Source organism: Carlito syrichta, unplaced genomic scaffold, assembly GCF_000164805.1.
Source record: "Carlito syrichta isolate Samal-C Ts95f unplaced genomic scaffold, Tarsius_syrichta-2.0.1 Scaffold303959, whole genome shotgun sequence".
In the NCBI taxonomy this organism is placed as follows: domain Eukaryota; kingdom Metazoa; phylum Chordata; class Mammalia; order Primates; family Tarsiidae; genus Carlito; species Carlito syrichta.
In genome coordinates this window covers 272,929-286,404 of record NW_007248055.1, presented here as the reverse complement: position 1 = coordinate 286,404, position 13,476 = coordinate 272,929, and the positions used below count along the sequence as shown (strand labels likewise).

Here is a 13,476-nt window from a genome sequence, read left to right as displayed (position 1 = left end):
CACAGTGAGCTAGGCCCCTAGGACCACAGAAAATCATTCATGGGAGGAGCACCATTTGGTATCTCAGACAAGATTACACGGTGACATTGAGAATTGTTCTGGAAAAGCCTTCTCACATGCCTCTCTTTATGGGCCTATGCATCCGTACTCTGGTCTGAGAGAAGATAGGCAGGGGTGGGATTGCGGGAGGGGGTACAGTTGCAACCCAGACAAGAACCACTGCCTGGGGCTGCCTGGGGCACAGACTCTCTCCCTCAGAAAACTCAATTCATTCTGTGAACATTCTCTGTCTACTAAGGCATATTTTTTTTCTGTTATTGTTTCTGTGCCTTGGGTGCATAACTGTAATTCTTTATAACACAATTACTTATTTTAAATGTTACAATATTTTATTCCTTATATCTGTGGTCCTGTGATGGACCATGGAACTTAAAAGCTCAGCGGATATGTGGCCAGAAGCTGACATTCTAAAATAAGGAACCTTTTAAAAAAACTGGTATATAACACTCAAAAAAGATAAGGGACAAACATGCTATATTTTGTTAATTTTGTTTCCTATCCCAAGAATGACTTAATATATATAATCTCACTAGATCATGCCACATCCTGATGAATGAACGAACAGAGTTGAGAGAGTCAGTGACAGACTTTTTGCATTTTCTCATAAATGCTGTTTGTTGGATTGTTGCTCAATGTTCTGTGCTTCTGTATTTTTAGATGGCAATTGAGGATAGATTTAAAATGTTTCTGGGAAGGAATGGCAGACATTGAGGGCATCTGAGCTTGAGATACAGTGACATAGGTACCAGGATCTGCCTATTCAGGGTGGAGATTTGAAAATAAAATTTATAGGAGGCTATTGGTTTGAACCGAAGTCCTACCTTAGACCCCCCAAAACCAGAAAAACAAAAGTGAAAAGACAGCCTACAGAATGGGAGAAAATACTTGCAAATCACATATCCAGTAAGAGTCTAAGGATTTAAAGAATTCTTAAAATTAAATTCAAAGGAATCTTAAAACTCAACAACAAAAAGACAATCTAATTAAACAATGAGCAAATGCACAGACATTTCTCCAAAGAAGAAATACAAATGGTCAATAAACACATGAAAATATGCTCTAAGATGAGACACTAGGGCAATGAAGGCAAAACCACAATAAGACATCACAGTGTCAGTATTGAAAGATACGGCCATTTGAGATAGGCTAGTTTACGCTGTGGTACCTAAATAAACCCTAATCTCAGTGATTCAGCACAAGAAAATAATATTCTTCTTGTATTACATGTCCATTGCAGATTGACAGTGGGTCACTGATTATTGTATTTATGCAGAAACCCAGACTAGCTAAGATTTTTATATCAACTGCTTTCATGATCACTGTAGCAGTGAGGAAGAACATGATGAATCACATTCTTCTAATGTTTTTGCTAAGTGAGAAATGTTACTTGTATTCACATTTCATTGGCCAAAGTAAGTCACATGGTTACAACTAATGTTATTTCTTTTTTTTTTAAAAATAGTACTTATTTAATTTTTAGAGGCAGGAAATCATTCTGTTACCCAGACTGGAGTGCAGTGGCTCACTGCAAACTCAAACTCCTGGGCTCAAGTGATCCTCTCTCCTAAGCCTCCTGAGTAGATGGAACTACAGGTACACACCACCATTTCCAGCTAATTTTTTTTTTTTTTTTTTTGGCAGAGACTGGGTTTTGCCGTGTTGCCCAGGCTGGTCTCAAATTCCTGGCCTCAAGTGATCCTCCAGCCTCAGCCTCCCAAAATGCTGGGATTACAGACGTAAGCCACCACACCTGGCTGTTACACCTCATGTTAATGCATTCTCCTCCAAAGATATCCATGTTTTTATCTCTAGAACCTGTGAATATGTTAGGTTTTATTGAAAATGGGAGCTAAAGTTGCAGAAAGAATTATGGTTGCTAATCAGCTGACTTTATAGGGACATTATCCTGGATTATTCCAGTTAGCCCAGTGTAACTGTAGGAGTTCTCATAAGTAGAAGTGAGAGGCAGAAGAGAGAGTCAGACCAAGAGATGTAGTAATAATGGAAGCAGGGTTACAGAGATGCCATATTGCTTTGAAGTTGGAGGGAAGGGGTCCATGTGTCAAGGAATGGGGGTGGCATCTAAGATCTGGAAAGAACAAGGAAATGGTTTCCTCTGCTATCTGTCGAGTGTATGTGTCCATCTATTATTTATAGATTGGAATTTAAATTCCCAAGTGGTGGTATTAAGCGGTGAGGCTTTGGGAAGGCGATTAGGCCTTGAAGACTTTGCCCTCAATTGGAATTAACGCCCTTATAGAAGAAGCTGCAAGAGCTGTCTGAGTCTTCCATTTCTCCTGCCATGTGAAGCAGTCATCTCTTTCTTTCCCTTCCACCATGTGAGAGCACAGCATCTGTCACCTCCAGAAGACACAGAAACAAGGTGGCATCTTGGGAGCAAAGAGAGAGCCCTTTCCAGATACTGAATCTATTAATGCTTTGATCTTGGACTTCCCAGCCTCTAGAACCATGAGAAATAAACTCCTTTTTTTTTTTTTTTTTTTGAGTACCTAAATAAACTCCACTCCATCGCCCAGACTGGAGCACAGGGGCTGCTTCTGGCCACCGCAGCCTTGACCTGCTGGTCTCTGGCGATCCTTCTGCCTCAGCCTTCCCAGTAGCCGGAATTACAGGTGTGCGCTACCACACCCGGCTGATTTTTTTATTTATTGTAGAGATGAGGTCTCACTGCCCAGGCGGGTCTCAAACCCGCGGGCTCAGGCAATCCACTCACTTCAGACTCCCAAAGGCGCGGGATTACAGGCTGAGACACTGAGCCCGGTTTTTTTTTTGTTTTTTTTTATTGTAGAGATGAGGTCTCGCCAAGTTGCCCAGGTGGATCTCGAACCCATGGGCTCAGGCAGTCCACTCACCTCAGCCTCCCAAGCTCAGCATTACAGGCTGAGCCACCGAGCCCTGCTGAGAAATAAACTTCTATTGTGTATAAATTACCCAGGCTGTGGTATTTTGTTATAGCAGCAGGAATGGACTAAGACACTGCCCTAAATCCAAAAAAAAAAAAAAAAAAAAAAGCAGCCCTACCAACATCTTGATTTCAGCCCAATGATACCTATGTCAGATTTCTGACCTTCAGAACTGAAGATCATAAATTTGGGTTACTTGAAGCCACTAAGTTTGTGGTAATTTGTTACAGCAGCAATAGAAAATTCACACAGTAGAGAAATACAATCCTGTCATATGTCAGGATGGAGGAAGTAGTGAAAATATTTGGTAAATAGCACTAGTGACTACCATATCAGGGAAGAGATAAAACCACCATTGTTTGCACAGGATATGATCACTTACCTAGAAAAAATATGAAAGAGAGTTCAACAAGTATGCTGAATACAAGAACACATTTTTAAAAAATTATGATAAGCCCCTAAGACGTTAAATACCATTCACAGTAGGAACACAGATAAAAAGCAAACAAGAATTAAATTATGAATGACTACATAATCCCTCTTTGGGTAAAAATTCAATCCCTAATAAAAGACATGGAAGGTAGTCTAAACGAAGATAGAGATATCCCATGCTTTGGAATGTGTGGTAGGGAGAATAATGCCCTCCCCCAAAGTTGTCCACATCCTAACCATTGGAACTTATGAATATGTTACCTTGCATGGTAAAATGGTCTTTACAGAAGATTTTAAGTTAATATTTTAACAATCTGATTCTCAGATTGCTGGAAATCTCAGAAATTAGGAATTTGAAGGCAGGAGGAGCTGAATGAAGCTGAAGAAGAAGATAGGTTTAAAGTCTTAAATGGTAGAATTTGGCCCCAGATCACCTCATCTCTGCACAACTAACTGTCTCTTTCCCTACTACATCAGTCATCTATTTCTGTGCAACAAACTACCCCAAAGTTTAAAGGCTTAAAACAGCAGCAATTTAGTATATTTCACAATTCTGTGTGTCGGTTGAGTAGTTCTTTTATTGTTCTCATCTGAGTTTACTCTTGAGGCTACATTCAGTTAGGGATAGCTGAAGGATGGCTGGACCTCATTCTGTATGTGGTTTCAGGGCCTCTCTGTGCATGTGGTCACCCATCATTCAGTAATCAGCCTGTGCTTCTCATATAACCATATGAGATGGGTTTTCAAGAGGTCAAGCTCATTCACACAGAGACATGACTCATTGGAGGCTTTTGATGTAAGAGTCTACCATACTCGCCCTGACAGAAGACTGGAGTATTATTTTGTTGAAGAGTTGAACTAGACTTGGCATCTGAGGTCAGTGGGTACAAATGAGGAAGGAAGTTAACACAAATTAAACGCTTCGAATTTCAGCAACTTATCTCCAAGTTTCCACTTGGAGTATTCTCTGTGGGAAACAGATAAACCTAAAGAAAAATGACCTAAATAGTGATGGTTCAGAGCGGACCAGTGAAATATACAGGATTCACCAGAATTCTCCCAAGGGAATCTGACCAGTTAAGTAAGCTCTTCTACCAATACAGAACTGCTAATCAGCTTTTTAATGCCTCACTCTTAAATATAAACGGACAGTCAAGGATGTCTAGATATTTTTAGTTAGGTGCCTACTATTTCATTGTCTGGGTATGCTATAGTTTTTGTAACTGATCCTCTATTATTAAAAATTTAGATTGCTTTACAAGTTTACCATTATAAGCGATCTTGGAACAATTAATATTATTCTACTTACATCTTTGTATACCTGTCTGATTATTCCTTTGGAACAAATTCTTGAAAGTGGAATTTTGTGTCAAAAGATAGGCATTTTTCATAGGTTTTAAAGGCATATTACCAAATTGGGGTACTAGCTTGATTCAGTGTGTTAGTTTTCTAGTGCTGTGTAGCAAATTACCCCAAAACATAGTAGCTTAAATTGATAGCAAAAATTTATTATGCTCATATTTCCGATGGGTCAGAATTTCAGAAATAGCTGGGGATTTTAGCTTACGAATTCTTCTGAGGCTGCAGTTAAGATGGGGCCAGAATGTTGCATGCTGCATTCATCTGAAGACCAGGAAAGGCAGTCAGATAAATGGAAGCTGTTATTTTAATGATTTAGCTTTAAAAGTCACATAGCATTACTTTTTTATTCATTCTAAATTAGTTGCTGAAAATGGTACCCATTTAAAGTGGTGTCAAATAATTTGTGGACATATTTTAAAACCATCACACCTAGAAAAATTCTTTTAAGTATTGAAGCATTTTACTCTTGAAATAAACATGCATTTATACTTCAATTTACTGATAGAAAATTCACATTCAAAAATACCTTCTAAAATTATCACTCTAAGTTACATTTGAAACATTTACCTCTATTATTTTGTAAATTTTTTTAATTTAAACAAAATTTAAACCACAGAAAAATTGAAAGACTAGTACAACGGAATACTCTGTATATCTTTTATTTGGTTTATCAATTGTTAACGTTTCACCAAATTTGCTTTATTCCATTATATATTTGTGAATATGTTTTGTTTTTTTTTACTGAACCATAAGAAAATAAGTTCAAGCCGTATTACACAAACCGAAATACTTGTGTAGAAATCACCCAATAATAAGGTATCTTTCCACACAGGAATAGTTTCTAAGAAAGTTAGCAATAACTCTCTAATATCATTTACTATCTATTATTTCCCAATGATTCCAACAATGTTTTTCAACTATTTTTTTAAAATTTAGGATTTAGTCAAGGATCACACATTTCATTAGTTTGATTTGTCCCCCATTGTTTTGAATCCAGTACAGTTCTTCTGTTTTTTCACTTTTTCCGTGGCATTGTTTTTCATTACTTGTTGAAGAAACCAAGCCAGTTGATTTGTAGAACAATTCTTCATGGTGTAATTTAACTTGTTCCTCTATTTTCTGTGTTTCCAATAAATTTTGAGTTAGGTCTACAAACTTGATCAACCTCAGGTAAACCTTTTGGACAAAAACCTTTTAATATTTCATGATGTATCACATCAAAGTGTGCATAATACAAGATTGCCTCACTATTGATAATAATAAGTTTGATCACTTGATCATGGGGCTGTCACATGTTCCCATTTTTTATTAGTGAGTAATCTATGAGATTACATTTTGACCTTGAATTTTTGCAATATCTTTTTACCCAGTGGTTTTAGAATCCAGTGATTATCCTTGTTTCAATTCACTACTATATTGGAAGTTGAGTTACCAAATGGTGATTTCCTCTTTCTGTCATTTCATCTACATTGATTAGCTGCATTTTTAATAAAGAAGAGCATTTCTTCTGTTTTAAGTATAGTTATAAACTTGTAGATTTATAATCAATACTGTCATTCTTTTTAATACTCAAATGGTTCCAAATCAGGCCAGTAAAATTCCCTGTAAGTCAGTTCATATGTCCCTTTGACATGACCCAATCAATTTTTGAGGACATCTTTGCTTTGTGAGATAATAAGATGCCCAGGTTCACCTTGAACTTTCTCTGCTCCTGCCCTGGTATTAGCCATTTTTTGATATGTGCTTCTCCTTTTCATGGGAAATGGTATTTAGAAACCCATATGGGCATAGGTGAATCTTTAATGACTCTCTAGGCACTACTATTGACCTTTTGTGAGAAGTTTTCTTTTTTTTGAGTAGCTATTCCCTTCCGAAAGCTTCTCCAATCACTCTGTATATAACAATGAATATAACGCTGATCCTCAAAGGCATAAGGCTGACCTGGGAGCCAGCTGTCATCTCGGAGCTTCAGAGGACTGAATGACGCTGAGAAGACTTGATTAGAGTAGAATCTACCATCTTAGTTTAGACTTCAGTGCTCTAAAAGAAAAATAGCTTTTGGAAAAAATTATATTTATTTTCCTTCCTAACTTTCTTACCCCATATGGGTCATTGAACAGATACAGTTCAAAGCTAAAACTTCTTCCAGTTATCCTCTTTATTGCTTGGTTTACTCTGCCCACGGGATTTGAATAGAGCAATCTAAAAATTGATTTAAGATGAATTAAATAACAGGCTCATTTGCTCAAGGGCCTTATTAATCTCCAGGCTGCAAGTTATTCCAGAATAAACTCTCCCCTGACCTTAACAGGAGAACATAGAATACCCAGTTACTGGATGTGAACATATGTGGTATTTATGCACCATAAATATCAAGTATCTATCGCATCCAATTTAATTTTATGATTTAAAGTTTCTTGCTGCAGCCCTGCTAAAGCAGACAGCAGGTGTCAGTACTCCTCCCATCCTTTCTGGAGTTGACTAGTCTAGAAAGTCACCTCGTCCAATCCAATTCTCTCTCCTAAGGATTTGAACCAAAGGATAGGAAAGGAGATGACAGTCGTGAGTGGTCTAACATACAGTTGGGTCTGACAGCTAAGCATAAGGTGAGGGAGTAAAGAAAGATGACTGAGAGATCATGACAACTGGATATGAATCAGGGATGAAGGAGACCACACTATAGAAGAAATAGAAAGCTTCTGATAGTCCAGCTCTCTGTGTCATTCCCTGTTCTTGAAATCTGTGAAGTTTCTGTATTCTTGAAATTATTTTCTCTCTTTAGTGGAATTAGTTTGATTATTCTTTGTAATAGACCAACCTTGACTCCAATATTCTAGCATAATTGTGCACATCAGTTTTTTAAATTATTTTTTGTTATAGAGAACCATTGTGTTTTGGGTTATTGTACCTGCAATTATCAGATAAATAGGACATTTTCAAATATTTGCTTAGGAAAAAAACTGCATATCAAATATTAAATGAATACAACATCTACTTCTTTTGCAAGAGCAATCAAATTTTTTTGTAGATCTGTCTTTCGCTAGTTAAGATTTGGATTAATCTACCTCCAAGCAATTCAACCTATAAGCCCCTCAAAATCTTAATCATATGTCAGCCTCATACGTATCTAGTTATGTTATCTACCAAAATTTGATAGCTTAACTGTGGTAGTACCTATTGTGTAACAAAGCAACACTCATACGTTGAGAAGGGTAAATGTTTATGGTTAGTGACTCATGAGAAAATGAAAAATGACATACGATACAAAAGATTAAGGGAGTCGAAATTTGATTTGGGTTACAAAAGGAAAAAAAACTCAGAAGAAAGTGACTTTGGCTAAACGCAATTTGGTGTGTGTTTGCCCGTCTCCTGAGTTGGGCCAGCTCCAGGGCTGCCTGTCAGTTCCAGACATGGACACTGGGACAGTAGGTTCTGAGGTGAGGGGTTAGACATTGTAGTAGATGCTGTTGTTGTCCCTGCCTCATCGTCTTCCTCAGGCTGTGTACCCACCCCCCAGTTGCTTTGCACATTAGTAGTTAGCAGCTCACAGGTACACCCTTCTCCCAAGAATCACCTTCTGCCAACAAGAACCACCTTGCCTGGACATGCTTGGGAAGTTAGAACCTCCCTTCGGGGTGGCCCCTGATCAATGTCTGACTGATTTGTGGATACAACAGCCTGGCTGTCTTGTCTTGAGTTGTGGCATTGTTCCTGTTTCATAGACCCCTGGGTGATCAGGTGAGGGCTAGATTTTGACAGAAACTACATCTTTGGCTTTTTCCCTGGCCCCATCCTACATTCCTCATTCCTCAGAAGGTTTCACCTGAGGACATTCTCTCAGCGAAATCCTTGCACAGTAATCTCTATTTCAGTTCTGTTTCTAGGGGATCCAACTCCAGGTAGTCAACCACCATTTAACTCAACTCAACAAAGATGGACTTCTACTTTGCTACTGTCTGTTTGCTAGCACAACAGTGGAGTAGTAACTGTCCAGGCTGATCCTTTCATATTCAACTACACGTTTCCTCTGTGAAGATTCCTCTCCATCTCATTATACATATTCACCGTTGAACACCTGGAACCAGAATTGTCTTAGGCAGGAAAATGTCTTTGTTTATGAAAATACCTTGCTGAGCTGTTAGAGGGTCAAAGGAGAGACTCTAAGGCTATGCATTTAAAGAGGCTGATGAACCAAAAAGATTTAAAGATGAAAAGATTTAAAGAGGATGATAAACCAAAAAGATGGATAGATTGGTCTACCTAAGAATAAATACAACTTTTATACTGAAGTGAATCAAAAAGGATAGAGGGCTTGGGAAGAAGAAGGAGAGAAAAGTTTGGCAATAAGACAGAAGAAAGAGGCTGGGCATGGTGACTCGAGCCTATAATTCCAGCAATTTGGGAAGTTGAGGTGAGAGGATTGCTTGAGCCCGCAGGTTCAAGTACAGCCTGGGCAACATGGTGAGACCTTGGCTCTACAATAAATAAATAAATTAGCCGGGGGTGGTAGCGTGTGCCTGTAGTTCCAGCTACTTGGAAGACTGAGGCGGAAGGATCACCTGAGCCCAGCAGGTCGAGGCTGTGGTGGCCGGGAGTGTGCCACTACACTCCAGCCTCGGCGATGGAGTGAGACTCCAATACACACACACACACACACACACACACACACACACACACACACACACACACAAAGACAGAAGAAAGAAAATTTCCAGTGGTGAAATGTTCAGAAGACATTATGATCAAGGACATCTAATATTTTATTGTGAGTTGTGTTGAATATATATATTCCCACTGAATGTAAATCTTCAGTATAAATTTAATTTTCCAGAACAACTTTGTGGGGTAGTGATGTGGGAAATAAGAAGTCATGGCAGTAAAAACACTAGTCCCATTCTCATCACCCCTTTGCTGATACCTGCAGTGGGTAGCAACATCCTTTCAAGGGAACAGTAGGCCAGGTGTCCTGGCAGCAGCTAGCAGTAAAGTGAATGATGGCCCATGGAGACATGAACAGAGACAGAGAGAAGCAGCTGTGGTGTGAAATTGACTCAGGACAAAGAAAAGGCAAACCTTCCCCACCTCCAAATAAACTAGACAAATATGACTTAGAAGCAGAAAGAGAAGGGCCGTACATGCACCCACATACCCTCACACCCACACCCGCTCCTACACTCCAGTGGGTACCTACCTATTGTGACTTCCCAGTCTTCAATGAAATTCTGCCAAAGTGGAACAGAAAGCATTAAAATTCGTAACATGGTTATATAACCTTTATTTTGCTTTTATTTTTTTCCAGAATGGGCAACATCAGAGCCTATTAGTGCTGGCCTTGGGAAGATTAAGTGCTTTTAGAAAGCGTACCCTGGTATAAACAAAAGACAAGCACAATCTGGTAACTAAAAATGACTTCCTAAGAGGATAGACATGTACTTTTCTTTTCCCCTTCTAAGTTCTACTGATTTTTTAATGTCCCATCTCAAATACTCACCTTCATGAAGTACCTACTAGCCTCTTCTGAATCAGCACAATGTCTTCCTTCTTTGAGCCCTCCATAACTTACAGTTTAATGAGTTCGTAATTTTTTAAAAAAATTTTTTGTAGAGACAAGGTCTCACTATGTTGCCTAGGGTAGTCTCAAACTCCTAGACTCACATAATTCTTCTACTTTGGCCTCCCAAAGTGCTAGGATTACAGGCATGAACAATCATTCCCGACCTGAGTTACTGAATTAATATTAAATTTTGCTATGTTTTATAGTGTCATGCCCAATCAGGACCCATATTGGGAAATATAAGTTAAGATAGAAACATTTGACCGGTAGAATTTCAAGAGATTTCATTAGACACATAGAATTCTTCACATCAAGGAAGTTAGTCCATGTGCTGGGCTAACTCTAATTCAGGGAAAGGATGTCGTAATGATTTCATAAGCTTCAAAAAATACAACAAGAGTTAAAACATATAGAGTATGCACTATATATAGGCAAGTTCTTTGCTCATACTAACTCATCTGATTTTCATTGTGAATCTATGAAATAAAGATTACTATCCTCACTTTATAGATGAGATAACTGGGGCACAGAGATGCTAAATGGCTTGCTTAAGGAAGTAGCAGAGTCAAGACTGGAACATAAGCAGTCGGCCTGGCTCCAAAATTCATGTTCTTAACTGGTGAGCCTTATTATATAATTTTAAAAATCTGAATCTACAAATTGCATTCTTCCCCCAACAAAATACTATAACCACTCACATGACAAAATTGAGGAGGTAGACAGAAAAGAACAGGACCAGGGAGACCGTTTTTTCTCCTCTGTCCTGGGGTGTCTCTAATTCTATACACCTTAAACTCCTTGTATTTTCTGCTTTTTAACATACAATTTATGTATTCATTAATGCTAAAGGGCCTTGGCTGTCTTTTTGTCCTACATCTGTCATCAAACCTCTCACATATATGTCATATATGTGCTGGATTGAGTCTCAGGTCCAGAAACGTATTTATTAAGGTAATTATTCTAACCCAATTATAATGAAGGGTAAAGCAGATATATACCCACCCAGTCATACTCCCTTGAAGAGCTCCTTTTGTAAACAAAGAAAATAAAAGCTAATTTGAAAGTCGTTTCTCCTCTCTGAATTTACCAGTCATTCTATTTTAATATTTTACATTTCTCTACGATGAATAAAATTGTCTGTATGATGAATATATAATTATTTCTAGTTCTTCTCATTTTCCTTACTATGTTGAACATCTAAAGGGCAAGACAGAATCTTCATCATCCCACATTACTTTGCACAATGCCTTGTTTTCTAAAAAATTATTGAATTGAATTGACTAAAGACATTAGGTACATGTTGTACCTGTCAAGGTTTGAGCAAGAAATAGAACAAGAATCAAGAAGAAAAATCAAAAGGAAGTAGAAGAAATATAAAGAAAGGACTATTTACAAAGGTGTAGGTTTGGGAAAGGTGGTAAAGCAAACCGGGATATTATGGGCTGAATGTTTGTGTCACCCCAAAATTCATATGGAAATCCTAACCTCCAATGTTATGGTATTTTGAGTTGGGACCTTTGGAAGGTGATTAGGTCATGAAGGTGGAGCCCCCATGAATAGTATAAGCACCTTTATAAAACAGATTCCTCATCTTCTTCCACCATGTGAGGATATAAGATGGCAGGCTGCAACCCAGAAGAGGCCCCTCACCAGAACCCAACCTTGCTGGCATGCTGATCTGAGGCTTCCAGTCTCCCAAACTGTGATTTTAAAAAAGTTATGTTGGTAATTTGTTAGAGCAACTTGAAAGGACTAAGACAAGGGATTAGTAAGAGCAGAAAGATGTTATCTCCCCTAGGTCTGAAGGAACAAGGAGAGGAAGTGACTACTGAAATCAGGCAAGAGCTGTAGCTGAAGGAACTTGGCTGCCTAGCAAGAACTGTTAACATGGGTAGGGGAACACAGCCTCTGCCAAACCGTGACCAAACCGAAAGAGAAAATTGGTAGAGCAGACACCCGGACCTCTTTCTTTTCCTGTAGTCAGGTTTCCTGGAAGGGCCTCCCACTGACTGAACCAACGGGGTATTGACAGAGTCGACGAAGTTGGAGAGTAATCTGGAAGGGCACATGGAGAATATGCAGCAGATGTTCACGACAAGGTTCATGCATTTATTCAACACCTGCTGGTTACTTAGAATGTGCAAGGCACCAGACTCACATGGGAGAAATAAAGATGAAAATGGCACTGTTCCTTTGGGAAGTGGTTATTTACATTTTGGAAAGGATTCATAATGGATTGCGGTAGAAAAGGTTTTACTTTTTAAAATGTCTCCAAAGCACGTGCAGATGTTTCAAATGAGCTTGCAGTGGAAAGTGACAGTTTGCTCTTCTATCCTCCTCACCAGCAGTCCTCCTTCTTAGAGGCTGAGTCGGTTTAATTCTGATGATGATCTCCACATCTCGAAAAATATGCTTACACTTAAATTTTTCTTGAACAACTGTAGACATTATTCGCTGCCTTCAGAGGACTTCTTTCTAGAAAACAACTCCAGAGGAAAAAAACCTGCATTTAATACAGTTGCAACTCCATCCCCACCCTCATGGCTAGCTCTCTATCCAAGCATCCCCACCTCAAGGTCACCACCAGGAAACTCCACCCAGGCCTGCAGAGCCTCTGATCAGCTCTCAACATCTCACTTTTGTTACAATTTAATTTTAATTTTTTCATAGTAATAAATAAATGGTTTTAAAAATCAGTTAGCACTACAGTGCTTATAATGAAATAATAAGTTCATATCCTATCCATTTTAATTTTTATCTGCCCCAAAGATACTGTTTTGAAGTCTTTAGCTGTTTCTTCTAGTATTTATCTTTATATAACTAAGTATATACTGCTGACATATGTAGGCTGAAAATATTCCTAACAGTTATATAGATAACATTGATTACAAAATCTCTAACCAATAAAAAAATTTTTTAACCTTTTTAATTCTGATTTTTCAATACTTCTCATTGAAGTTTTCAAATGAAAATTTAATACATTAAAGCCTAACCAATTATAATAGAGCATAAAGAATGTATCTTAATGCCAGCAAGTATCTAATAGATTCTTGACATATGGACAAGCTACATTAACAAATTGATGTGGTTTTAAGTTCATTTTTTAAAAACGTTAAGAAAATTACTATTTAAAAATAGACTTGT

General features: G+C 38.2%; 1 protein-coding gene across 1 annotated transcript in view; it reads right to left on the bottom strand.

Moving 5' to 3' along the window:
- FAM159B (family with sequence similarity 159 member B) overlaps positions 1-12,780 on the bottom strand; it is a 76,318-nt gene extending 63,538 nt beyond the window's left edge. The window contains exon 1 of the mRNA XM_021712972.1: positions 12,675-12,780. Within this exon, the coding sequence (XP_021568647.1) occupies positions 12,675-12,780 (106 nt within the window). The remainder of the gene's footprint in view (positions 1-12,674) is intronic.
- Between the last annotated feature and the right edge of the window lie 696 nt (positions 12,781-13,476).